A 27082-nucleotide genomic window follows, 5' to 3' on the forward strand; every position below is an offset into this window, starting at 1 on the left:
CCGCGCCGGCCGCCCCTAGCTCCGAGCCGGCCGCGGTCGAGCCCCGGGGACGGGCGGGCGGGAGTCGGGGTCCGCCATGGCGAGGGCTGCCGGGAGCCGCAGGCCGCTGCCGGCCGCCCGGGCGCCGCGGGCCTGAGGGGGGCGGCGGGAGGGCCGCAGCTGCTTCGGCCGGTCCCGCGGCCGGGAGAGGCGCCTGCGGGCCCTCCCTCCTTCTCCTCCCCTCCTCCTCTGCCTCCTCCCCCTCCTGCTGCTCCTCCCGCCGCGTCGGGAGCTGCCGCTGCCTCCCCAGCGCCGGGCGCGCCGCGGTCGGGGTCGCAGCCGGCGGCCGCGGGGTTTTCCTCGTTTGTTTGGGCCTTTTGTGTGGCGGCTCACAGTTGGCTAAGCACGGCCGGGCTCAATCGGGCCATTGTTCGGAACCCCCGAGCTCCCACGCTGCACATCTCTCGTCCCCATTCCCCTCCTCCGCCACCCCCCCCCCCCCCTTTTCCCTTTTTTTGCCTGAGAAGCCACATAAGGTGCCTTTCCTCCACGCGAATCTGGGAGCTGTAAGCCGGACCGATTGCAAATGAAGTGTAATGCATTGTGGGACGTGTGTAAAATTGGATCATTCGAGGGGAAAAAAAAAAAAAAAGGAAGGGACCTGCGGCTGGCGCCCTAGAAGAGGGAGCGGCGAGATGCGCGCAGGTTGAGCCCCGGCGGTACCTGCGCTAGGCTGATGCCAGGCAGCGCGCATCCAGCGAGCCGCAAGGCCTGACCCATGCTGCGGCGGGAGGATTAGGCTCGGGCATCCTCAGGATGAAGAAGACGCGGAGTACGACCTTGCGGCGGGCCTGGCCTAGCTCCGACTTCTCCGACCGGGCCTCAGACCGCATGAGGTCCCGCAGCGAGAAGGACTACCGGCTGCACAAACACTTCCCACCGGCTTTTATTTCCCAGGCGTCACGGGGATACATGACATCAGGTTTGTAACATAATTTGTGAGTGCGAGAGAGCTTTATTGCAAGGCTGTTACGGGATGGCTGTGTGGCTCTGGGAAGGCTGTGCCGGTGGGTACGGAGGGGAGCCTGTGACCAGGAGCGCAAGTTGTTATGAATAATGCAAAAAAAAAAAATAGCATACATCCACCATTTTGTACCTCTGCAAGATTCACAGCAGGGCCCTCGCAATATGGTGTTTAAAATCTATTAGTCGAGTGAAATAAAAGCACGAGAGGAAAACGGTTGCATCTCTGTGTCGTGGAAGGGCAGATAAAATGACTGGCTGCACGGAGCATGGAGCCCTTTGCTCCTTTTGTGCGTAAAAGCATGTGCCGAATATTTACTGCCACCCCAGACATTCCCCTTTTAATGCAGTTCATTCTAGTTAACACATCGGGTTTTCATGTTTTTCCATTTTTGAAAGGAAAGGGATCACCTGTGAGTACAAATGCTCTTGCCTTGTTACAGGCTCTCCGGGTTTCAGCTGCATGTTTCTGCAATGGCAAAGCATGCTTTGGTGAAAATGAGTGTAAACACATTTGCATTCCTGATTTGAGGTGTAGAAAGAGACTAGACCTGGGTGGGGGGGGGAACACACACATGCATGTGTATTTGTCTGTCACTTGCTTTTAAGGGAGGCCATAGGGAAATAATGGACACTGCACCAACATGTTTGTGCATGGGAAAGAGCGCAAACAAACAAAAAACAGCGCAGGGAAAGGCAGGCATTGGGGAGAGGCTTGGCCTATGACGGAGTGCTGGTGTGATTTCGGAAAGCCTCGGTACTGTTAATGGAAGCTGCTCAATCCTGAAATGCATCTTCATGGCCTTGGAATTCAGACATTTCATAAACACCCGAAAGAAGACTTGGGAAAATGCTGATGGGGAGGGGGCCGAGGGGCAGAAAATCCTGGAAACCTCCTTTGTTGTTCTGCTGCCTGCTTATTGTGATGATTTGGCATAACGTTTCATTACTAGGATGGCAAATTCCAATTTATCGTGAAGGCATGTTTTCCTTCTGAGGCTCAATTTAGGTTGAGTAGGTAGATTCCTTTAAAAGAGAAAAAGAGGGAGAAAATGAAGGTATTTATTATACATTACTGAAAACGTTTCCAGGCCTGTGTCCCGCCCCCCCCCCCCCCCCTCCCCGTTTCTACTGCAAAGGTTGAGCCAAAGATTGTGGTTTTCAGTTATGTGCTTACTTTCCTATCTCTGGCCTTAATAAACATATCCCTTCAGTCAGGATTGGTTTCTCATGTTTTAAAAATGTCTTGTGACTGTTCTTTCTCTAACGCTTGAGTGCAAGGGAAATGACATGCATTTTATTGAAAAATCTGCCTGTATAAGAATATTGTGCTGTTTTGGCAATAGCTGCTCTAATTTTTCCCTTTTCTGGGAAGCCACATATTGAGAGGAAATGACAAGGGTAATTTATGCTCGAACAGCTGAAGAAGAGGAGAATGGTGGTGGTGGTGGAGGAGTTGTTTGGTTTTGTTGGTGCTGCAGGACCTGAAAGCAGCTGGAAAGCCAAATCTGTCTGTACTGAAAAGATTTTTGTTGTTCTGCATGAACGTCCTGATATTCCCACTGTAAAATAAGCTCTGTCAGTTCTGTTGAAGTTGGTACTTTATGGCCTTTCTTTCAGTGTGGAAGCCCGTATTTAAAAGAGTAGGAGCTCACGTGAATGTTTTGTGCCAACTGGTGTGGGTTTTTTTGCTTGTTTTTAATTCTTCAGGGAAGCAGTCTGGCTCTGTAAAAGCTTTGTCTTGGCAAGACTGGTACAATCCAACCAGGCACCCAAACACCAGCGGTCTGCAGAATCAGATGTATCACCCTGCATTTTTGGCAGATACCTGTGTCATGCATGGATGGGTGGGGGGCAATAGATTTGTAATCTGCCATAGAATTTTTTAAAATAATCTCCAGACCTCCAGAATACTGTGGTTGTGAATACACAGTGCGTTGATTTCAACTGCAATAAGTGAGGATGAAGGGCAAATGTCACGTTTAGTTTGAGTAATTTGCTAAAGTTGTTGGAGGGAGAATACACTGAAAATTAAAATCAGCAAGTGTTTTTGTTTTGTTAGCAGGCTTTCAGCTGGAAACGCAATTGTTCTCTCTTGATGGATAGTTTCCACATTCATTTATTTTTAAAGGATCCTTGTCCACTGCCTTTCCAAATATTAGTTTTGGGAGAAATAGCTACTGTATTAAACACTTCTCACTATTTGAAGGAAACTCTCTTCCTCACAGGAAATCTATAGGAAGTCTTCTGGCATGAAAGTTGTGGGGATCAGGAATACAAATACATTCTTTGTCACCCAGAATGCTGTAGAGAAGAAAGTGTCCTGAAACACATGGGCTTTTCAGAGGGCTGCATTCTGTTTATCCAACCATTTAACCTCATCACCATTAGCATTGTTGTGGTTCTCTTTTAATTAAATGCTGCTTTGTTTGGGGTGAGGGTGGAGGGTGGGAAAGAAACCTTGGGGTTTTGCCTCAATTACTCTGCTTAGGGAAATATGAAAAAGCAGACAGTCAAACACCCTTCAGTAAGATGCTAAAAGGCTTGAAACATTAATATTTGAGCATAGCTGAATGGGGTCTGGAGAATCATATATACGTACGTTTCTTTCAGCAAACAGAAATACTGAGGAATGGTGTTGCAGTGAATGCCGTGATGGGAAAATACAGTCTCTAAGCAGAACCCTGTTTATAATGGAAACCTCTAGCAAACCTTATACTAGAGTGGTGAAGCACACCCGATTTTTAAGCAGCCTTTTCAGTAAAACTGTGTAAGGAGTAGTTTGAAATTTGCTTGATTAGAAGCAGCATCGGTGGCTGGAAGTCGCATTTTCAATACTTGGGAACAAACTGCCCATAATTGTAGAAAATTGATGCAGATGTAATTCACCCGAAATTTAAAGATTTTTTGACAGACGATGGGAGATGGGAGTAAGGAAAAAAATAAAGCAGGGAATTTAGAAAATCACACATTTTTACTGCTGAATAATCTCTTGATACATGTTATTAAATCAGCTGTACTCCAGGGTTTCTTTAGGCCTCCTAGCAACCACTAGGTTCAAAGGCCATGCAAGGAGTTCATTGTTCATGCGGAATATTAATTTCCCAGTGGAGGACTGACTTGGAGAAAAAACACTGAAAAAGAAAACTACAACAATGTAGAGCTTTGACCTTGCATGAAAAGAGATGTTGAAAAGTTCGAATCCAATAAAATTCATACATGGTACTGAAAAAGGGGAAATAAACTTGAAGTTTTTGATAGATTGCTGCTTAATTGAAGGGAAAATAAAGCAATAGTGTGAAACGGTCAAGCAGGATAAAACTTACTGAAACTTAGGAGGGCTCCAAAATGTCACACTAAATAATATGTATAGCTTTTGAAGTGTTGGAAGCTTCTTGCTTTTTTCCTTTTTCCCCTCCTAAATAACAAAGGCATATCCTGGATTTTGTTTTAGCGGAGAGAGGAACTGCACCCTGTGGTTGACCCAGGTGTTAAATGTTACCAGAACTGAGTAGTGTTCTGGAAAGAAATATATTTTTTTTGCAGGCTTTCTTGAGCTATTTTAATTGAAGAGGTAATTGTTGGAGGTAATGTGTCAATTTGAAATGGGGGTAGGGTAGGGTAACAGTCTAGCACACACAGCATAAAGGAATGTCTGAAGAGCTTTCTACAATGGTAAAAAACTAATTCCAGAGCATGCTTATTTGAAGGTTACTTTCTGAAAAGTTTGCAATTACTTTATTGCTCTTTGCTATAAAATTTCCTTGTAGAGGTTTCAGTGCTCCAAGTTGAATGGTAAAGTTCAGTCTCGGTGTTGGCCTACTGTTACTGGAGTTCAATTACCAAGTTGAAGCAGAAGAGAGAGAAGTATCTAGCACTGCTCTCCAACTGATGGTATCTGTGTGCAAATTCAAATTTTTAGGAAGGAAAGATATCCTTCTTCTCTCTTTCAAGGATGTTTGATGGAAGGTTTAGGACTGCCTCTTCAGCCTCCTTGAATGGTAAGAAGGATGTTGTGAGTCATTTGAGCAAATTTGAGAGTCCTGAATATTTTACTATTTTTTTTAAAATTGTTTTTTAAGCTTGAACATCTAAGTCTAATAAAGATTAATATTTGGAGATAACCATGCATGATCTGAAGAAGCCAGTTTAACGTAATTGAGAAATGTCAGGTACATGCAAAGCCTTGAAGGTGGTTCAGTTCTCTTGTCCCTTAATTCAGTTATCTAAAGGAATGTGTTCTAGCTTGAAAGTAGCTGTTTTGTAATTAATATTTAATGGAATAATCAGTATTGCATCACCTTCTTTTTCTCTCGGTGTGGTATTAAGAAACACCTTCCAGTTCATCTGTGTATCAGTAACGTGATCTCTTTGCCTTCCTGAATTCTGAGTAATTTCAGATTGTCTTAGACCAGAGCCATTAATGGGACAGTAAAAACTGAGGGTGTAGGTGTTGGTGCAGGGCTGGCTTGGCCCCTGCTCCGTCTGATTTGCTTCAGCCTGTGCTGACCTGGTGCACCCCAAGCGGGTCACTCCATTCCATTCCTTCAGGGGCTCTGCTTGCTCTATGGCCTGGGAAGTTGCTCCTGGGCTTGCTGTGCCTTCCAGTCCCTTTTGGCCTCTGGGGCATCCATGCACCTTGGAAGAGAAATAGCATAGCAGCTCTCAATGCATCCTATTCTGAGGAGAGAGTCTAAATGCGCTCTGTCTTCAGACCACAAACTTGGTCCAACTTTGTGGAACAGTCATATTTGCACCATTGATAGCTCATTTTGATTTCCCCGTGGTTTCTTGCCTGAAAGAATATCAAAGACAGTCTTCTCTCTTTTTCCTCTGTAGAACCCCGGTTTTCATTCCTGCAGCTACCTGTGCAGTATTAATTCCAATGCTGGCATACAGCTCTGCCCATACCTGTCTGTACACCACTGTCTGCACACCTGGTGCTTTCCTACCAAATACCATGATGTTTTCTGCACATCTGTAACTCTTCTAAACCAAGCTGTGGACAGTGTTGTGCATAGTAGTTATGCATTCAGCTGACCAAACTGGGTTTGAGCATCTGTTGTTCTTTGATCCAGAGCAGCTTTTTTTCTGAAGTAAAATCAAAGAGGGATGAATATAAGAACGAAGCAGAAGTTTGTGTGTCTCTTACCTGGACCTGTCTGAGTTTATGTCTCGCTTAAAAGCACTCATTCCTACAGGGCTCATCTTCAGGTTATTTTTCCTGCCCAGCCTCTGTCGCTGGTTGCGTTTAAAGTTCTCATGTTCTCTCTGCTGGTTCGCCTGGCTCTTTGACCGGGTCAGGGTACACAGGGGTGCTGCAGGATCAGAGCACCGAAGGGTGTCATCTCGTTGGCGTTTGCACGAGCTGTCAGTCTGAGTCTGAATACATTTCTAGGTGTGTTTTGCAGTAGTCCTGTGACTGAAGTAATTTGTTATATGCATGCTAGACATCATAATAGCCTGCTGAAGATAGAAGCAGCTCCTCTTTCAAGAACAGACAAGGCTTCAGAACACAGTACTAATTCATCACAAATAGCTCCCAGTCTTTCACAGGTGTAGAAGTTACACTCTGTCTTTGTTGGCAACATTTGATAAACTTGAAGGGTGTTGAGTATCTTACTGTTTTGGAATTGAATAGCAGCCACATCTTTGCAAAATGCATTACTTGTTGGAGGAGGCTGAAATGTGAGGACTTCAGATCACCTTGGTTTAGCCCAGTGACCTGTTCAGTTGTAAGAAACAATAAGCCTTCATTTGTATGTGGGAGAGTTAATCCCAGAGTAAACTACCATCTTTGTAATGTTATTTGCACATTTTTAAGAGGTATAAGTACAATTACGTATGAAGTCATATAAGTAGGTATGAAGACTTCCACACTGTGGAAGTCCTCCAAAAATTGGGGGTTTCTTTTCAGTGTTGTGGAGAGCTTCTTTAGTGTGATTCTGTGTCATAAGCAGTAGGACATTGTAGAATGTCTCTGTGAACACCGTTAAAACCAAATCCACATCCTGTCACCTAAACTCTGGGCCCTGATTCAAATAAAGCAGTATTGGAAAAAAAATTCAGATACAATTCCGCTTGACTCCTCCTGAACGCACTTTTATCTGGTTGGAAGAGGCCAGACAGTATTAAAGCCGTGATCAAAAATTGTCAGCTAATTCAGAACTTGTGTAAGAATTGCTAAGTCATACAATAATAATTGTAGGCTTTTTTTCCTAGAAAAGCATGATACATTACATTATTTTAAACAATAAAGCTACCATTAAATTATCAAAACTGGCTATTGAATGTTTTTGGTGTAGTCGATGTAAACCTGAGCCTAGAAATAATGTTTTCCCTTTGTAAGAAGTATCTAATGAATACTTCATGCAATTCCATCTAACTATTGGGTTTAATTTGCACCAGAAAAAGGAAAAGAACCATTCAAACTGATACCTGAACGTCTGAACTTAACCAGAACACTCAGTTATAGATATTTTTTTTTTTTCTAAGTAGATTAAATATGAGAGCAGGAAGCAGAAACAAGGGTTAAAACTTCTCTAAAAGTCTCAGGAAACTGTGTGCTTTCTGTACTTCTCCTTGTAATAATTTTTGGTACCAAGACCAATGGCAACCAGAGTAGTCCTAGGGAAAATGCTGGAATATCGAAGCTGCAAGACTCTCCCAAACCAGCATTCGTTGCTCCCAAGTAACTGCCTGTAGCTATTAGGGGGGTATGAAAGCTGTTTATAGCTACTGGTTGCTTTTTTTCAGCACATTTATCAAGTTGGCTGCTCTACTGATGCTGTTTTATATCTCACTTTTGGATGAGATATAGATGCTGGAATTATCTTGCTCAAACAGATCTGGAGGGGGAGGGGGAAAAAAAAAAAAAAAAAGAGAAAAAGAAAAGAGCAAGACCTGACTTTACAGGAAGCATATTTAAGCGTATTTTGGCGTGCAGCATGATGGAGTGGGTAGAGCAATCTAGTTTAAACAGAATCCTGGGCTCTATTGGCAGCTCCTACCCGGTCTGCAAAAGGTAACCAAAACAAGAAAGCTTTATTTTCAACAGGCTTGAATTCATTATAAAAAGGATAGCAAGTTTCCCTTTTCCTTCCTCCAAAGAGGAATCACTGGGTTTGAAAGTCAGGAGTTGAGGGCAGTGTTCCCAGTTGTGTCAGTGGTCGTCTTTGTTTTCCTGGGCACTTTAACTGTTTCCGCAGTTTTCCACACTTAGATTCTAATCTGTTCAGTAGGAGAACTGTCTGCCTTATTTTGTACTGTAATATTGCCAATCACAAAAAAAAGGTCCTTTCTCAACCCAGCCATTGAAGTGGTAATGGTGGGTAAGAAGGAAGATGCACAAATAGATATATTTTGTGTGAACAGAGCAGTCCTCGTTCTACAAGTGAAATCCTGTGTTCAGATGAACACAGTGCTCTTAATTTTCCATTTTGCCTTCCTCCAAGCTGAAAAAGAAAGCCTGTTTATAATAGCAGCAGTAAATAATGTGGAATGATTGTTATTCAGTACTGTTATCACTTCTACCTTGTCAACCAACTCCTCACAACCCAAAGATAGTTCTGTTTTTCGTCGAGTTGTATGTGATGTGATTCCTGTAATTTTTAAGTACGGGAGTGGCTCTTATTACTTCAGTGGGAAATGCTACCTACAGGAGACATCTACAAATGCACAATGTTTCAGAAATTTCAAGGTGTGGTGTTGAAAAACCAGATCTCCATGGGTTTATTTGATCTGATAGGGTGAGAAAGCAGAAGACAGAAGAGCAGAATGAACCATTTATTTGAGGAACTGCTTTTAATATGTGGACCTGTGATTCTTGAGGGTAGGGATGGCCTATGTATTGCACGTGGATTTCCAGTATTGTGAAAAAGAATGAATGAGAAGTTGTTCATATTTATACCAGGTCTTTTGATTTAATTAAAGTAATGAGAGTCAGAAGAGGCATCTTGCAAGTCTTTCATTTTGTATCTGTCTTCCAGAGTTACTCCTGACTTTTGTTTCTCTGTGATGCATGAGAGGCATGGCCTAGGCAGTGCATTGCATGCTTTAGCTTTCAGCTGAAATGATTAAGCAGTAGCTGTTTCTGTTTAGCAGTCTTTCTTTACAAAATTCGTCTAGATAACCTAGATGAATGGTAGCCCTCTCTCTTCCTTATGCCTTAGTGACCAGGGCTTTTCTTTTGAAAACTGTATTTAACATTAGAGTAGGACAGGCTCCTGGACACTCATTGCCATCTTCCCACACATGATGGAGAGTGCAACTGCAGTTGGGCTGGGATGCTGGAACAGAAGCAGTACGAGTATCTTTTATTGAGTTTGGGTACTGTCCTCAGTGTGGTGTGCATGTCCATGAAGCATCTCAAACACCTATTCTCGAAGTGCCCATACTGAGTAGAAATTTGCATTTAGTGATCTCAAAACACCTTTTCCAGCTACTATTTTCTTTCCCAGCTCTACTGTTAAATAAAAAATGAATGGCCCTCTGTAGTGAATCTGACCTCAACATTTTGAGGCCTAAAGAGTATAATAGACAATTCAGAAATTCTTACTTAATGTGGCCTGGAAAAGGCAAAGTTCAATAAAAGGCTGAGTTCATCATAACACCGGAAGCTGTGCTGGGAGAACCTAGATTATATAAACTAGTTTTCTTGCCCATTCATGTTCTTTTAATTTCCTCCGTAATTTCCGATGAATTTCCTGTTGGTGACCTGTAACCTAGTTTGAGAAGATAAACTTCTGACCATGTGTGATAACATTTTAAATGCCATAAATTGGACCATTTATCTTAGAAGCCAGTAAAGATGATGTACTAAATTTCACTGCGGTACTTAACTTTGCCTCTTAAATTTTCACAGTGTTTTAGAGCAAAGTACCAGTCTTCATTTTCATAGGGTGTTCTAAAGTCTGCTCTCACGAGAATTTACATTCTTGGATCATACAATCTTGTTTTACTACATGTAAGCCTTAAACTGAATATTTTTTTTTAAAGTGGGTGAAATGTGAAGAGTTTTTACAAGGTTTTCTTAAGATTTGTGTGCTTTTAGGTGTAAGTACTGCATGGCTGGTTGGGTGAGAAGAGGGAACAAAAACTTCAGAGGAAAAGGCTTGTTGTTTTTAAGGTTGAAACAGCTGAAACCCTCACATGTGAACTGAGCATATCTGCAGCTCATCTCTCATGAGAGATAGAGAGCAGGTACCACTGGCCATGGAAGGTTCACCCAAGGTCCAAGTGGTCCCTCAGCCCCTGGTGAGAACTTCAGGGCAGGTTTACTGATGCAGAGACAGGATCACAGGCAGGAGCAACACTGCTCTACGCTGTTTTTCCGTGCACTGACTCCTCTCCCTTTGCACTAGTCCAATCCAAAATAATAAACCAAAGAAATACATATTTGGCGAATATTTAGGGGTTTGTAACACATTGCTACATTTTTAGTCTCTGCTTACATTGTGGATGGATGTAGTTACTTTCTTGCTCTTTAGATACCAGTGTTTTACAGTTGCATGTGTCAGGTTGGTTTGTGATAGAAATTACCAAAAATCTTAGGGAAGTTATGGGGAGTGGTATATTTGTATACATTTAGTCAATAGAATCATTGTATGGAAATACTGTGAAATGAGGGCTTAGTGAAAAATAATTTGGAGTTCTGTACGGGGACGTGTGTCCTTCTAAAGGCATTGAATTTCAGGAGTGAAATCTTGAACTAATATTTGCATGGAATTTCTGCATAAGAATGGATCTGCTTGGAGTATTTTCACAGAACACAGAAGTAAAAAATTATTTTCTGCATTTTTTTTTCCAGTCAGCTATAGCAAAGTCTGTGTCTGAACAACTTCTTAGACTTTCTCTTGAGAGAGATATAGCCATCTCTAAATGAAACGCTTTGCAGGTGGTGGTTTTCTTTTGTGTTTTTTTTTAATTTGTTTGTTTGGTGTTTTTTGTAGGTGTTTTATTTTTGCTTTGTCCTTTTTGTTTTGTTTTGGTTTTGTTGGTTTTTTTTTTCTCCCCCCAAAATCATGAGGCATTTTCCTTTGAGTCAGTCTTAGGTTTAGTCTGTATAATTATTGTAACTGCAGAAATATTCTTCAGTAATCATGAGTGTAAAATTAAGGCAGCTTTTGGAAACGTCATTTCAAAACCCACATTCTTAACTACCTCTTTTTCACGAGAGGGTGAAATAGCTATGTAAGGTGTTATTTATTTTAGAGCCATGTGCAATAACTTTTCATCAGATATGTGGTGTGCTGTATTGCCCTGTGCAGTACAGTAAAGCATAGTTTATGTAAGTTTATTAAATTTTATTTGTCGCAAACTTGTGCTCTGTGTGTGTGTGTGCTCGTGGTTATACATGAGAATGTGCGCTTAGTCCCCAAGGGTCTAATTCTGTCCTTTAGTGGGAAAAGTGAACAGATTTTTTGTTGACTGTTCAAGTGGGAAACAGTCAGGCCCAGCAACTGTGCTTCCTTGAATGATGCACATACCTGTCTCTCTTGCACATATTCTTTGCCTACATTGGCAAATCGGAAAGGCTGAGGAAGGCATAGCTGTAGTAACTGCTGAGTAATGCTGCCTTTTAATTGAAGTCTGCCTTTGAATAAGGCCATAGGTTGGACAGCTAGAGAAACTGGGGCAGGCTTACCAGAAACAGGGGTGGATGCGATGGCAGCAAACAAAAAGAGGATTTGTGGGCTGAGCTGCTGTTCTGCCAGAGCAGACTTTTGTTCTTGCATCTTGGCTACAAGAAGGACACTTCCCCTGCTCACCCTTAGGTTTCAATTCAAGTAATTTAACTCGCTGGATTTAAATCAGGGCTGTCACCCTTTTACTTGATAATCCTGAGCTCATTTCAAAGGTTAATAATTGATAAAACTTTTTTCTACCTACCAGATGATAATCTCATACAGTTTTCATCCCAGTGCTGGTTGTTCCAAATAGAGCAACAGGCACACAGCAATACAGTGCACTCAGCTTTTCATGGTTCACTTTTCCACATCTTCAATAGATGTACTAAAGTAAAATGAAGTTTTTCACTTCAGCTTGCATTTAGAGTTAAATAATAAAAATGGTAAGTTAAAGGAGTTTGGGGAAAATAGCTTTACCTGCTTATGTCATTGTAATTTATTCACTAGATAATGGGGTGGTTGAATAGGATGATATATTTCAAGCAATGCTAACATATACAAAGTAATATTGACTGTTGGATTTTACTCATGGGTTGGTGTCAAACCAAGCTCTGTCAATACTAGGTGTGGTAAAATTGTCCGGCAGTGCAGCTGCCCTTGAGAATTGTCATTTATCTCTAGTAGCAAAGTAGCTTCAAACCGAACTTTTTCAATCAGAGTATTTGACCTGGGTTGTGCGCATTATCCGTAGTAAACTTGAATCTCATGGGTCTCAGGCTGTCCTCTTTTGCAGTATTTCTCAGTAATGAGGAATATACACACGTGTGAAGAAGGTTTCAAGGTTCTTGGTATTTTTGGTGGTGGAAGAGCAGGGATCAGCTGCTGTTAGGTCAGGAGGCAACATTGATCCCTTCTCTCCAAATACAACACACACATTACAGATTCCTGTGACTGGGATATGAATGGTCTTCATATCTTCACATGTTCTCTGTTTACGTAAGATAGGTTGTGAGGTCATGAAAGAGGCATTTGTTAATTATTTCTGTGATTCCACTTACTCTTTCTTAGAGTTAATTTTATTCCTTTAGTTCCTCCCTTTTCTTTCCTTCTGAATCCTGGGCATCATGAGCCCTCTAATCTTGAAGATGACGTGTGCCTAGATGAAAGGCTTGCATTAAGCAGGAGATTCTTGTTATGTCAACTCTTGACATTCCAAAAATGTCAATTTCTGATTCATGTTGCAAGCAGGATCTGGTGTCAAGAGATTGTTTCTAAGTCTTCCACTTATTAATCAGCCAGAACTACTGTTTGAAGACAGAGTTGACCTGCAGAAGATACTGCAGAAGTGGATTCTAGTGTTTCATGTCTCCAAGGTATCCTCTTTCCTTATTCTGAAGGTGTTGCCTGGCTCACAAGAAGTATCTCGGGTGACATATCGGATGTCTCAGTGCAGGCACTGTTTTTTGCAGGAGCTAAATGTTCAGCATTTCTGAAGGCTGGTAAATTGGGCTGTGCACATTTCAAAATCCACATATCTGGATTTGCATCTGGGCCTGAACTGCCCCCACCCACGGTGACAGAGCGTGGAGCTGAATACCTGCCTAGTCGCCATCACCTCTCTGCAGAGCTGCTTCAAGCATCCATCAAGCTTATGTCCCTAAACCATCAATTCATAGACCAACATCACAGAAATGTGTGTTCTGAAATAGATTTCAGGCGTGTTGTGTAAATGTGAATGGAGACGACTGCGTGTGGTGGTTCTCCCAGTGACGCTCTGCGTGTGCGCCGTATGTGGTCCAGCCCTCCCAAAGGATGCTGTAGGCACATTTGGTGACACTCATGGGAATAACCTCTTTGCTGTGTATGTGCAGAATAACTTTACTGTGCCTTCTGAGTGGTTTAATAAATTTATATAGGTGTTATATATATTTACCTTATGTTCTTTTCAAAACTGCTCTCTTTGATTTCCACCCTTCTGCTGAAGATTTTTTATTCTATTTATTAATATAGCATCAGAGCACATCCATTTCATATATTCTATTTGGGGAGGCTATATTTTATATCAACGTGAGCATATTTTGTTTATGGTTTGTGTACATCCACGGGTGTTTAATTTAGATGTGCATGCTGTTAGTAACGGTAATTGATGTTGCAGATGTCTTTCCTAGTAAGACTAAAATATAAAAGTTGGAAAAAACAATGAAAATTGTATAAAACATAGGATACAGACCAGTAAGAACTGAGAGAAAAATGATGAAATTTTAGAAATAGACCAGTTTAAAAAAATTTAGGAATTCACTCTCAGCAGTCTTTGAATTTGTCACTTCTTGTTTCATCTGCTGAAGTGTTGTTAACTACTGTTGTAGCTCTGAGATCCTCACATGAGATGACTGATTTATTTATTTATTTATTTCCAATCCAGTCCATGGTCTAATCTAACCATCTAGTGGGTGCTTAATCAGAGTAACTCCAAAGTAGATTATTTTACCGTCTGAAGCTATTATTACATAGTAAAAAAAAATTTAACCTTTTAAATAGTAGTGCACAATAAGAACATATTGAATGTTACTTACAGGATCTAAAGCCTTTATTTTGTGAATGCTTGAAAAATGTGTGTACTTTTAAGCTGTATTACCTAATCTAGAAGCAACAACAAAGGTCAAATGTTAAATGTTTAATTTGGTTTCTCTAATTGCAGGATTATTGAAAATGACCTGATAGTCCACGGGGTCAGATTCTTCTTAGGATGTCGGTGCAATTCTATTGGCTTTTAAAACGAGTTGTTACTGGTTTATTGTAGCGTGAGAGCAAAACCAATGCCATTGCTGGCAAAAGTAGAATAACTTCTTGACGGAGAGCCAGGCAACAAAATCGGACTTCCCTTGATGACAGTCAGGGAAGACCAAGGATCATTTGCAGTATGAAATTCAGCAGTCTTTAGTCTTCTGTTCATTTGTGGTGTTGCTTTATTCCTAATTGTTTGATATAAAAGGGTGTATTCGCACTCACATTGAGTAACACTGTGCCTTTGCAGTAGCGTCATTGAAAGAACAGCGTTACTGCTGCGACAGTGGTGAGCTCACTCTGGTCTTGCATGTAGATGTAGGCTCGTGGTCCCCTGCTTGCACAAGGGGCAAAAGGTGTCCTAGAGCTCTTGGTGCTTGGGTGGGAGCAAAGAGAGAAGACCCTGGGGCACTTACATCAAAAGCATGTAGTTGAGGGACAGGGAAGAACTGGAACGTAAAGAGGTTGTTGCCAAGTATTGCTTGCAGGTAATCCTAAAATCAGGACAAGGTGCCAGATTTTGTGGTAAGATGTCATGCCTTGCTGAAACGTGCTGCAGTGTGACAACACAGACTTTATCTTTCTGTCCTGTGATCCTGAGCTGCACCTTGGTGTCACTACAACATGACAGTCCCTCCCCTTGATTTTACCGGTACTTTGGAGGGCAGAGGGTTGGACCAGAACCTGATATGTAAGTGAAGCAGGAGGTAAACTCACGTGTTCAAGGGGAGATTTCTCTGAGTGGAGGCTGTGGGGCTGCCCTCAGTAGTTATTCAAAATAGCTGTCAAAGGGAAGAAAGGCAGGAAGTTTTTGTGAGCTGTGCTTGCCCATCGCTTTATTTCATAGAGCTTCTCTCCTTTTTGGGTGCTCTGATGTCTACTTGTATGGCTGAGCTTCAGCTTCAGTCCTTCCTCAGTAGACCTTGTGCTGGGTCATCAAAACTTGTGGGGACCTTTGAGCCTGCTCCACTTCTGTCAAATTTGCTTGATGCAGTCCAAGAGTTAGGATGTAGGGGATCTGGTAGTGCCGGGCTGAGAGACACATGAAAACAGACCAAAAAAAAAGTCTATAAAGCAGGTCTCCAGGAAATATATGGGGGCCCTTACCTCAGAATATTTAATTCACTTAATAGTTAGTTTATGGAAAAAATGTTGTTCAGTAAACCTTAAGCATTTTCTTAAAAGCAAAAGGTTTGTGTTGTTAATCCCAGTTTCAGAGCTCTTCACAAACTTTTTCTTTTAGCATTTCTGCCTTGGTTCTTCAGCAGTGAAAAGGAATAAGCCAGGTGACTGCTGGAAACCTGTAGGCTATGCTTTCTGTTTCAAATCATAACAGCTGCCCCTTTGGTACTATGAGGTAAGATAATTTATTTAATTCAGCATCAAGGGGAACTCTGGATGTGTAAATATGAAAAGAATGGGCCACAAATAAAGCTGAAACATTCAGCAGCGTTTCACAATTCTGAAACAAAATATATGAAGTGCAGGGTTAGCAAATGTTTATGTAAAACATGATACGATATTACTTTGAACAATTACACCTCTCTTATCTCAGGCACTTATCTCTAGCTAAAGCCAAGTGGCTTGCAGGTTTAAATTGCTCAGTATTTTTGAAGTCAGTGTGGTAATGAAATATGGTAAGCAGCTGGGTTTTATGTGTGAGCACTTAAGGTATTTTTTTTGGCCTGACTACTTTTATCTTTGAAGACACAAAAATAATGTAGTCAGAAGGAAAGGGCCAAAGTCTAATGAGTTTAATTGCAAAGAGCCGATCTTTGTAGCTGCATTTAAACCTTCTTTTTAGCGTTTTTATCTCAACTTCACCATTTTTGGAAGTCTTTTGTATAGAAATATTTTTAGTATACGAGGATAAATCCTACAACCCCTTCTTGTCCCATTTTTCAGAGCTGCAAAGGGCTCTGATGACAGTGGGGTTGCTGTTCCTGTGGTCAGGGGCAGGGTGGAGGGACACTCGGAGCCCTTGCACAAGGAGATGGTGGCCTACCACCAAGCCTGTCTGACCAAGCGTTTGTGAAGGGATGGGAATAGCATAAGCTGATTTGTTGGATGTTTCATGGCTCCTGCTGTGTTGTATACTTGTAAAAGTTGCCTGAAACCAGCTCAGAGCAGCAGTGGGAATATATCAAGGCATGGCTTGTCTTTAGAGATCTAGAAATCGTAGTTATGCTCAGATCTGTCTTGGTGCATGTGGGTTCATTGTATTGGTTTTGCTCTGTGAAGAGCAAAAGGCATAACTTGTGTTCAGATAAGAAGTTAATGTTTGCTGTATAGTTTAAAATGGCAGCTATTTTAATCTTCTGGTGTGTGAACCACAGAAATTGGGATCTTATGCTGCTTGTCCTCAGTTTCGTGATTATAGAAGACAATATCATCTCTTGTTTGCTGTGATGTCTCCATCGTGATTTCAGCTGTAGTCTACATGGAGGAATAGCATTAGGGAAAAAAATTCATATTGGATTTATAGCTTTTCTTAGGATAGTTCAGTAGGCAAGACCAGCCAGCTCTTTGTGCAACCTTAGCAAATGCAGGAAAGCAAGCCTCAGAAATACTGTGGTCTGGCTTTGGAAGTCAAAGGTGGGATGTGCTTTCTGGTGGTTCTCAAAGCATTGGCAGTACAGAACATGTGGACATGTGTTTTTCATGGTTTTAATGGTAAGCGCACATGGCTTTAAGTGGTTTCTTCTTCTTTTCAAATCTAGCTCACCTGAAGTTCCTATGCTTCTCATCTTGACTAAGCGAAGGTTGACTTCTTTTCCCTTCCCTTACTTGTCACTTTCTTCACTCTTTGCTTTCACTCCCCACATTATACAGTTGGGAGTAAGCAGAAAGTTCAGAGTCAGAGTTCCTAAATTCTACTCCATATTGGGACCAGTGAGGCCAAAGAAGCAGGTACTGCTTTGTATCCAAGCAGATAGCGAACTGGGCAGCTTGGTGGTATTTAAGTGTTGGTTTGTAGCTTCTTAATACCGCCTTCCACGTGTAGCAGTACTTTGCCAGCTTCCATGTTGTCATTTTTTTTACTACCCTTCTAGCCTTACCTCTCCAGGAATTTGTCAAGTCAAACTCAGATCCAGAATGACATTTTAGAGATGTTGATCATGCCCCTGGCTCTTGAGAAACAGCTTAGCCTCAGTGTTAAAGGGGAGTTGCGTCTGTCTAGAAGAAGCTGAGTTGTGGTGCTTACAGGAGCAACCAGACAAGTGAGAGTGGAGAAATAGCTCAGGAACCCTGAAGCTGAAAGCACTGATGTGTCAAGGAATTTATAAACTGTTTTTTGCAGGATTTATCACCCCCCCTTTTTTTCTTCCTCAAAATGTCACTGACAAACCTTCCTCACACCAAGGAAATAAGTTATATTTCAAAGATTGTGTTACTAAGAGACTGCATTTTTATTTATTTCCTCTATTGATATATTCACATATCCTCTAAAGCACCTTCAAACATCTCAGGACTGCTGGTGTCCTGACACTGAATGGCTGTATTCTGTTTCCAAAATAAAGCTTTTACTTCTTTCTGTGCGCTTTGCCAGCAACTTTCAGATAGTTTTCTGTGACATTTGTAGGAAGTTTGACCTGCAAAATGTCAGCAAGTGTGAGGAGAGTTGCAGAAAACCAGATTAAGCCACTGACTGAGCTATCAGCACATGTGCTTTACTTCTGGTTCTCTCAGATGAGATCTCGTCCGTGCAGCAGAGAGACATTTTTGCTCCTTGCTTTTACCCTGAGACCCTACCCTCTCACCCTCACCTTTTCTGGGCCCTCTGTCCCCAGCCAGTCACCCTACTTTCAGTAAATGTCCCTTCCCACAACTTTGCTTTCTGCTCTACCATGTAGGCAGAGCCTGAAGTACGAGCCTTTGAAGGTTTTAAGAAGCAAGACCAGTTTTGTTTTTACAAGGGGACCAAAACAGAGCTCTGACTAATCAATGTAAGCAAGGTATCAGGACGTATTGGATTTTGGGATACAAGCAATTGCTCTTCAAGTTACTACAAATATTAAAATATTGTAATTGGAGAGAGAATATCTATGACTTTTTATTACTAAGTGACATATGTATATATGTACTGTCTCTATATGGATATATTTACCTGTGCCCAAAAGGAGTGGTACTCCACTCACTCCTAGTCAGGATGTTTTACTGGGATCTGCAGTCAGGCCAAGCTTAATGCAAATCAGAGTATCTTATCAGTAAGAATGCAACAAGAAGTTGTAGCAAATTGGATATATTTTGAGTTTCTCTTGCTACTTTTTTATTAAAAAAACCAGCTTAATTTCAAGATAAAACCCAAACGTTGTGCACTTATCATTGGCATGGCTTGTTTTGTTATTTGTGGGTAAGTTGTTCTGGTGGTTTGGGATTTTTTGTTTGTTTGTTTTTTCTGATCTAAAATGTTAAGGTTTGGGGGAGAGAGAAGGTAATCGTGTTTATTTTTTGTATGAGATATGTGATATTCTGTCTTCCAAGATGACAGTGTTATGCTGAAGTAACAGTTTAAAACTATTTAGAGGCAAATGCATGTTCGTTGTGTAGAAGTCACTAGCTGACTACTTTAGTAAAATGATCTTGAATTTGTTGACTAACTTTACATAGCAGGTAGCAAAGAAACTTCATCCCAGAAACATAAATTCAGGTGCTAAATGATCTTGGATGCCACCTCCCCTCCGTTCTTAAGCCATTCATTAAAAATAAAAAGAAAAAAGAAACTAAGAGTTGGGGCTGGAATACTTTGACCTTCAATCTAGTTATTCTTCTGTGCAAATAATTTTTTTCTTAAATATCACGTGGCTCACTTATGTTGCACTTATGTTCCAGTGGTAAGAGTACTTGTCCCAGTTCAGAGCATTCAGGGTTTTAAAGCAGTTTAGTCAGACTTTTATATTTGAACTAAAATAAATAGGTATATGACAAGTGGAAGAACATATCATCACTCCTCTGCCTCAAAATTCTTTTGAGGTCAAGAATTTGAAAACAAGAACCTATAGTGTGGCTTGTGAACACAATAGGAACAGCTGGTGCTCAGCACTTTTGAAAATGAGGTCACTTTATTCTTGGTTGAAATGTGCAAAATGGGTCATCTGAACATAGGCTTAAGACAAAGGCTAAGCATGTGCCCATTTATAACCAGGTTGTCCACATTACCAGAACTAGTTGGTTAAAAGGATTCAGTTAAACAAGGAAACATTGGGATAAGTCTGCCTTTTTCCCAACTTTTGGAAGCATAGCTCCCACTAGGAAAAGAAATCGCTGACATATGTTTTCAAAGATCTGCTCATCCTAAAGATGACATCATCCATATATTCCACAGTCACCCCTCCCTCTTGTGCCTTTCTGCTCGTCCTTCACATAACCTACTTTAGGAAACACTGCTCTATTGTACAGTCCTTGGGAACGCTGCCTCTCCACCAGTCTCAGCCCTGGGACTTCCCTGGTCCTGTTGACAAAACAAAAGAGAAAATCCCAACCATGCACAAAACCCATAGCATTGTCAGCAAAATCTATAGATGCATTAGGAAACATAACAAGAACTCTACTTAGATTTGACCGTTGAGTTTTCATTATACATATTCTGTTCAAAATATACATAAGTTGATAGCATTAAGGCCCAGATTCTGCACTTTTGCTTAATTTGACTACTCTTGCTAACACATCCAAGGTGATGGTATGAGTCACAGGATACTGCTGTATAAGATTTTGCAAATTTGGGACCTGATACTGATCACTGTTGACCCTTGCATGACATGCATCAGAAGTTTAGCATGAGAACTTTTCAATAGGAGTGTGCGGGTATTGGATTCCAGACTGCTTCCAGTGATCCCAATACCCTGTACAAATTGGCATCTGACTGAACATCTGGAGGGTCAAGATCAGAGGAAAATTCAGATTGGAAGGGATCTCAGGTGATTATATTCCTGCCTCTTCCTCGTGAATACAAGCCATTCCTCTTAAGTGGAATTGAATATTTTTACACAAACAATACTTTTAAAATAAAAGTAAATTCTGGTAATTTAGTTGGGGAATAGTACATGCAGATTACACTGCCCATAAGCAAATGATTGAAGCCCATGCTAAAATAAACTGCACCCCTAATGCAGGGACTACCCATTTTTGTCATTAATGGTCTTATTTAGAAGCATGTTTTGTTAATCTAAGCCTGTTTCATGCCATTTCTTAGTTTCTTTGCAAAAATACTAGTTTTGTTGATGACATAATACTTCTTTTCTCATTTTTTGTGCAATTTTGTGCCCAGTTGATGGAATAACCCAAGAAAGTATATAGTGACATTATCAAGAATAAACAAAGCAGAAGGAAAGAAACCTGTTAAGCAAATCCTGTTCGTTTTGCCTCTTGATGTGAACCTGTGCCAGAGTTAGCCAGGGCTGTATCTCATAATTAGGACCAGATTTCAGGTGGGCCCACAAGAAAGAGTCTCATTATTTTATTATTTTTGTAAATGTAATTTACTGAGGCAGGCTTGGTGATTGCCTTCATACAAGTGAGGTAATTTGCCTGTCTAAACCAAATGTACATTTTGGGTAGTTTTTAACAGGGGCTGTCAAAAAGAGCACCGAGGAAGGAGACTAAGTGGTGACAGCAGCACTGCAATGAATTCCAGATTGGGACAGCAGAATATAAGGAGGCAGCTCCATGATTGGCAAAGCGCAGCTCGGCTGAGCTGGGATATTGGCACATAGTTGCAGAACAGTGTTGCTCATACAATGTCTTTGTTGTAAGGTTGGTTTTGAAAAGAGTTACACTTCTGTTGAAGAAAGTTTCATTGAACTACATATATGATGTAATAAGCATTCAGTGGCAACTAAGTAGTTAATATGAAGATGCATAATGGGCTTTTTTGGTTTTCTTTTTCTGTTTACCACAAGGTCTTGGATATCTTTCAACAGTCAGAAATACTATCTTATGATACCATGTGGCTTTGCTACTTTCATTTTCACTGGTAGAGGAAAGCACTTAAATATTGAAGCAAAGGGTTCCCACAGTGTCTTTCTGTTTCCAAGGTTTGCCTTGGGTGAATTGCTGCACTGAAGAGTGATTAATCATTAGCTGGGAGATGGAACAAGGGTGGCTGGCATCACACACTGAAGCAAAATTGTCTGTGGATGCCCAGATGAATGGGCTGTGTCTGAAGGAGCCGTGGTGGTGTCTGTCTTGTTTTCATGTCATGAATTTTGTCTCCCTTTTGACTTCATCCCAAGTTCTAGTAGATAGTTTTCAGGTCACAGGGGAGACTGCTCCAACTTCTGCAATCACTGTAATTGATTCTTGCTTTGCAGAAAAGGTATTTAAAGGTTAACAGCAGTATTTACTAGTCATTCAGCAGTGCATTTTGTATTTAATTTCAACCTCAGTTGAAACTGTTGCTGCACTAATAAATACAACAGTTTGTAAGTTACTTCTCTAGGATTTCACATGTAGTTACTTCCATCCTTGCAGGAGTTGCATACTAAATAAGCTGTGTATGGTGTGGGTTCCATTTAGAAATGAACCATCCCTGCAGTCTCTTTTACGTGACCATGTTTTTATTTCTTTCCCAGAGCTGAAAGGTTTGTGCATGTGCTATATGGATAAAACTATTCCTGTGCCATATAATAATGCAGCAGTGATTTTGAAACTCTGTATTGCATTATACATTTTCCCTTGAAGTGGGTAGTTTTCTTTTCAACTTTCTGCACAGCCAAGACTTGAAAGCAACCCTCCATCAAAGTGTAAATATCAGTACAGGTAGGCTACAAGCCAGTTCTAGGTGTGTTTTAAATATAGTCATTGAGAACATTCAGACTGCACGTGTCCCCTTAATGTGGAGCAAGAAGGACAGAGGGGCAGCTCTTTAAGCCCCTGATCTGCCTGGAGGAAAACTGTCCCCAGTGCGGAGACTGGAAAGCAATCTTCAGGGATACTTTCGGAGGACAGTGCACAAGCCCAAAGTAGGGTGACTATTGGGGAAAAAAATGAGGTATATTTCTGGATAAGACTCCTGCATGCTGTGCAGCTTCAGGGAAAAGGTTGGAATCAAACCCTACTGAGCCCGCGGGGCAGGGCAAGGGGGAGAAGCCCAAAGGATATTCAAAGTTGCCTTCACCAGGCTTGACATTCTCCTGTAGGCAGCAACGAGAGGAGACCAGAGCATAACCTAGTGTACTACCTGTCTGTGCTGCAATAAGAAAAGCACCCTGGATTGTATATTTTAAGCATAAATGAAACAGCTCCCTGCCCACCAACTCTGCCCAAGTCAAAATGAAGGCGTTTTGTTTCCTTATGTACCTATGGCAGTTGCTGCATAACATCTCCCCTGTCTTCCTTCCCCTCTGAAACGCAATATTGCAGCTTGCCATACTTGGCGTTGGATGATGTGCCTAACCCCTTGATTTAAACAACGATCAGGGTGTAAATAGCTTTATCTGCAATATTCTGGTGTGAGCTGTTACAAGAAAGAGTACTGAACATCTTACCTGTGCTAAAGTCTTTCTCAGCTGCTCTGAACCTCCCCCCCAACACTTCTGTTGTCTGTAGAAGAAAAGTTTATTCAACAAGTAATGTATGTTTTTATGTATGTGTATATATAACTAAGACATACTTGATTCTGCAATTTTAAAAAACTTTTCTGTGCTTTTTTTGTTCTGTACCATTTAGTTTATTTCAGCATGGCATTCTGTGGTACTGCATACTGTCTGCATCTGTTTTGTTAGATTTTTGTAGTGTTTTTACATTTTTAGGTGAAAGCTGCTGAGGACCTATATAGATTCTTTGTCATGCATATGAGCATGTTATGTAGGCTTACTTTATTCTGTCTCCCTGAGTCTTGCTTTGAGTGTTTTTTGTCTTTCATCTGCTTTTTGTGCTATGGGTTAAATCACCTACTTGATGCTTTTGTTTCGGTTCTGTGGACAGATGACTCTCAAACTCTGAGACCTTCTGTGATTTCTCAGTGAACATTGTCATTATTAATACCATGACATGTTTTTACAAGCATTTACTGTGCTTCATCTCTCTGAGCAAAATTCAGTTTAAATACTCTTGGAGATCAAGTACAATGTTTTGTTGATATTGCTACAATGGATTTTAATTCTTATTTCACTGAATCGATACGTTTTTGCCCAACGATAGTACTGAGGTCTTCAAATATTGTGTCAGATACTTTTGTCTCAGTCATTTTTAAGAGTTTTGGCCAACAAATGGGAGCCCTTGCTGTTTTGAATATTAGTAACTTTGCACATAACTTGTAGGTATATGTCACATTGTGAAAATGCTTGTTGGTAGATTCTGAGGGGAAATGGGGTGAAGGACCTAAGGAGACAATATCTTAGAACCCATAATGATGGTGAAATTTTGGTTTAGCCTGACCTCTACTGGGTGATTCTTGGACTTGACCCTTCTTCTCTGTGCCCGTCCAACCCAGCACTGCTCTCCCTTTCTGCTGACAATGACTTGCCCATGACCTGAAATTCAGGTCTTGGCTCTGCAAGCACAGAGACTTCACCAAAGTTCACATGCCTGGTGTGCAGCTGAAGAGAAGATGCTGGTTTATTCTTACTGTAACTATTTATTTGTATTGCAGTTGCGCTTAAGGGATACCCATTGTGCTGGGCACAGAAAAGAAAGGATTGCAAATGCCTTGAAGCCTTAAGATCTAAACAATGTACTCAGAGAAGATGCAAAATATATGCAGTGTAAAATATTACTCTACATTTTATACTTCCAGTAAATTTTGTCATTGAAATAATAATGCAGCAAAGAAGAATCCAGATTATTAAGTATAGTTTGCATGAGAGACCTCACTTTGGAATTTGGGGAGTGTAGAATAAATCATCTTGTGGGAGCTTTTATTCTCTTTTTATTTTTTGCAGCAGCAGCAGAGCCATCCTTGTAGTTACGGGCAAAACAGCTGAGTTTAAAACCACCTCCAGAAATGACACATAAACTGAATTGACTTTTGTTTAAAAAATTATCAACAAGGAAAAAGAGAAGGTGTGATTCCTAACTATATGTCATTCAACCATTATCTGATGATGAGAACCTGTGTGTGTGAGAGGGTATATATATATAAATGGAGAAAACTGGGAACATAAACAGAGCCCCTCTATTCTGAAATGCATAGTCCTGTCAGCAGTAAGGATGTAGTATATTTTTTTAGCATTTAGGTCACCTCTCTCTGGTGGTTTGATGCTAAACTCTGTTCTCCCTAGTTAATGGGAAAGCAAAAGGCAAAAATTGGGAATCGCCTTGCCTGCCTCCAAATCACTGTGGCTACCAGAATACCCAGAATTTTCTTAACCACAGTGGCTGATGAAGTTCCCCGTGACGCCTGCAAGGCTAGACTCAGTAATGTTTGCCTGGAGGACGCTCAAGACGTGGCTGGGTTACAGACCTGCTACCTGTCATCACCGAGTCTGGGAAAAGGGAAAAAATGGAAATGTGGGGTACCATATTCTCACATGTCAGCTCGACTGTGAGCAGTGCTGTAAGGGAAATGGTGTGCATATGCTGTTGTGGCACATGTTCAATATGGATCACTGTGCTAGGTGATGGGGACGTAAGTGATACTTGGTTTATGGGCTTTTAAGGAACTTTGAGAACTCATTAAAAGCCGTGACTATAACTTGCTGATCTTTTCTTTCTTTTCTGAGCGCTGACACCCATAGACTGTGAAACCAGCCCAGTTTGTTAACAAGCAAAAGAACTGGAAAAAAACCCAAACCTTAATAAAACTTTAGAGGTCATTCTAGCTGCTTGTACTCAGCTGTATTGTGCTTTAAATATGTAAAATAAAGGATGTCCTAGTGCATGGGAAAACACGGCTTCTCATTTCTAACTAAGCTTATTCTCCTTCTGTGGGGGATACAGGCCCTGGTATGAGAAGGATACAGTTCATGGTAGTAAAGTGTAATACCTAGTTGTGTATTCACAGGAGATGTTATTTGTTGCCTGTGTAACTGAATGTATAACAAGAAATGGAAGAGATTGGTAACCCATGGAGGCAACCACTGGAAAATTACTACTACCTAGGGTCTCGTAAACTGTCTTGAGCTGCTGCTTAATGAAGAGTTCTCAGGTGATACATGCCTAGATTGGGAGAGATTATGGGTGGATATTAACAGGATGTTGAGCTAATCACTGACACAGAGCTGGTTCACCTTCTTTCTTCACTTTGAACCTTAATTACATCCTGAGAATGGAGAGTGAACCAAGAAAGAAAAAAAAGAATATCAAAACAACAACAACAAAACCTAACTCAGGAGTTCTTGGGAATCAGTTTTGGACTAGCAGGTCATGGGGATGAAGTGGGGGAGCTGCTGCCTGGAAGGTATTCCAATTTCTGCAGTCACCTGGATAGAAATCCTTCCTCTGTGCACTGGGTTGTCCCATGGCTGGAAGTGCCGAGTGGCATTTGGAGGCTGTGTGTTCTACCCTACTTCCAGTCCTGCTGTCCCCCAGGCCTGCAGTCCAGCCCTGCAGTCAAACAGATGTTTGAAAAATTTGTTCGGGATGTTCAGCCAGTTTAGTGGTGTGGGCCAGCCATGGGCTTCTACCATGGTTTTCATGCGTCACCCCCAAAGAGCCATCCTTTCATTTCCCATGGTCAAGTCAAGAGCTTGTTAGTTTTGTCTGTTTGGTCTGGGTAGCTGATGTCACCATCATGCTTATGTTTGCTTGTAAGTTCCCCTGATCATAATTTGTCCAGTTTTTCTTTGGATGAAAAGCATTTTCCAGACACCTTCCCCTTCAAATGCCAGGGCTTCATAAAAGACAGCGTCAGAATCTGGTGGGAACCTCCTCAGTATAGGTATCTCTGACTTTCTTTTTTTTAATCTTCTGGCTTAAATTTTTAAAAATTACATCAATTTCCCTAATGCTGTAGGTGTTTTTTCTCTCAGGAATTTAAAAACTGCCAGTTTATCTTTTTTTCTTCATAAATCTTTAGATCTCTGCCTCCCTCTTTCTTCATCTTCCGTCTGGAAGAGTATTTCCCCTTTCTTATTATCTCCTGTGTGCTCTTTTGCTCCCCCCAGTTCGCCATCAGCCCTCCCCCCATCCTTTCAGGCAGGATCGAGTACACTTCTAATCACATACACTTTTTATCTTCTTGTGGAATTGTAAGCAAAGCCTTTCTGATCTCTGTGTGTGTTCTGGAGCAGAACATGCCAGGATCAGGATGGTGATGCTGAGAGCAAAATCACTGAAGCAATGAATGAGAGTTGTCTTGAAAGCAAAAAGTTAACTTTGCAATTCACTGTCTTCTTATGAGAGCTATGAAGTTCTTTGTATGTTTAAGGTAGAAGTTAATTTGAAGAGAGAAGGTACTAGGATGAGAGTTTTAAGTGCATTGTTCGAGCATATTTAAGTGTTTTGGAGTCTGGCATTTGTCATATCAAAACCTTTAACATGTCTTTTGGGGGTTTATTTTGGTTGGTGGTTTCTTTGTTTTTTCAAAGGGATGCTGGAGAAGTAGTCAGAGAATTGGGATAATGGCTTTAACAAACGGAAATCGTTTGTGTGAATAACTCCACAAGCAGCTCCTCATTCAAGCATAATTAGAAACACATTTTAAATCACTTTCACCCATACAGTTTTGTGTGCACTCTTTGGATTTGTAATAGAAGGTACAAAAATAACACCAAAGAAGAAGGATTATC

The 27082-nt window shown here is 41.1% G+C and overlaps 1 protein-coding gene across 1 annotated transcript in view; it reads left to right on the forward strand.

Annotated features, from left to right (window-relative positions):
- Positions 1-517: 517 nt before the first annotated feature.
- STOX2 (storkhead box 2) overlaps positions 518-27082 on the forward strand; it is a gene marked incomplete at its 3' end in the record, with an annotated part of 68088 nt that continues 41523 nt past the window's right edge. The window contains exon 1 of the mRNA XM_080344328.1: positions 518-961. Coding sequence (XP_080200454.1) covers positions 796-961 — 166 coding nt within the window. The 5' untranslated portion in view covers positions 518-795. The remainder of the gene's footprint in view (positions 962-27082) is intronic.

This window comes from Nesoenas mayeri (genome assembly GCF_963082525.1).
Source record: "Nesoenas mayeri genome assembly, chromosome: 4".
Lineage (NCBI taxonomy): Eukaryota > Metazoa > Chordata > Aves > Columbiformes > Columbidae > Nesoenas > Nesoenas mayeri.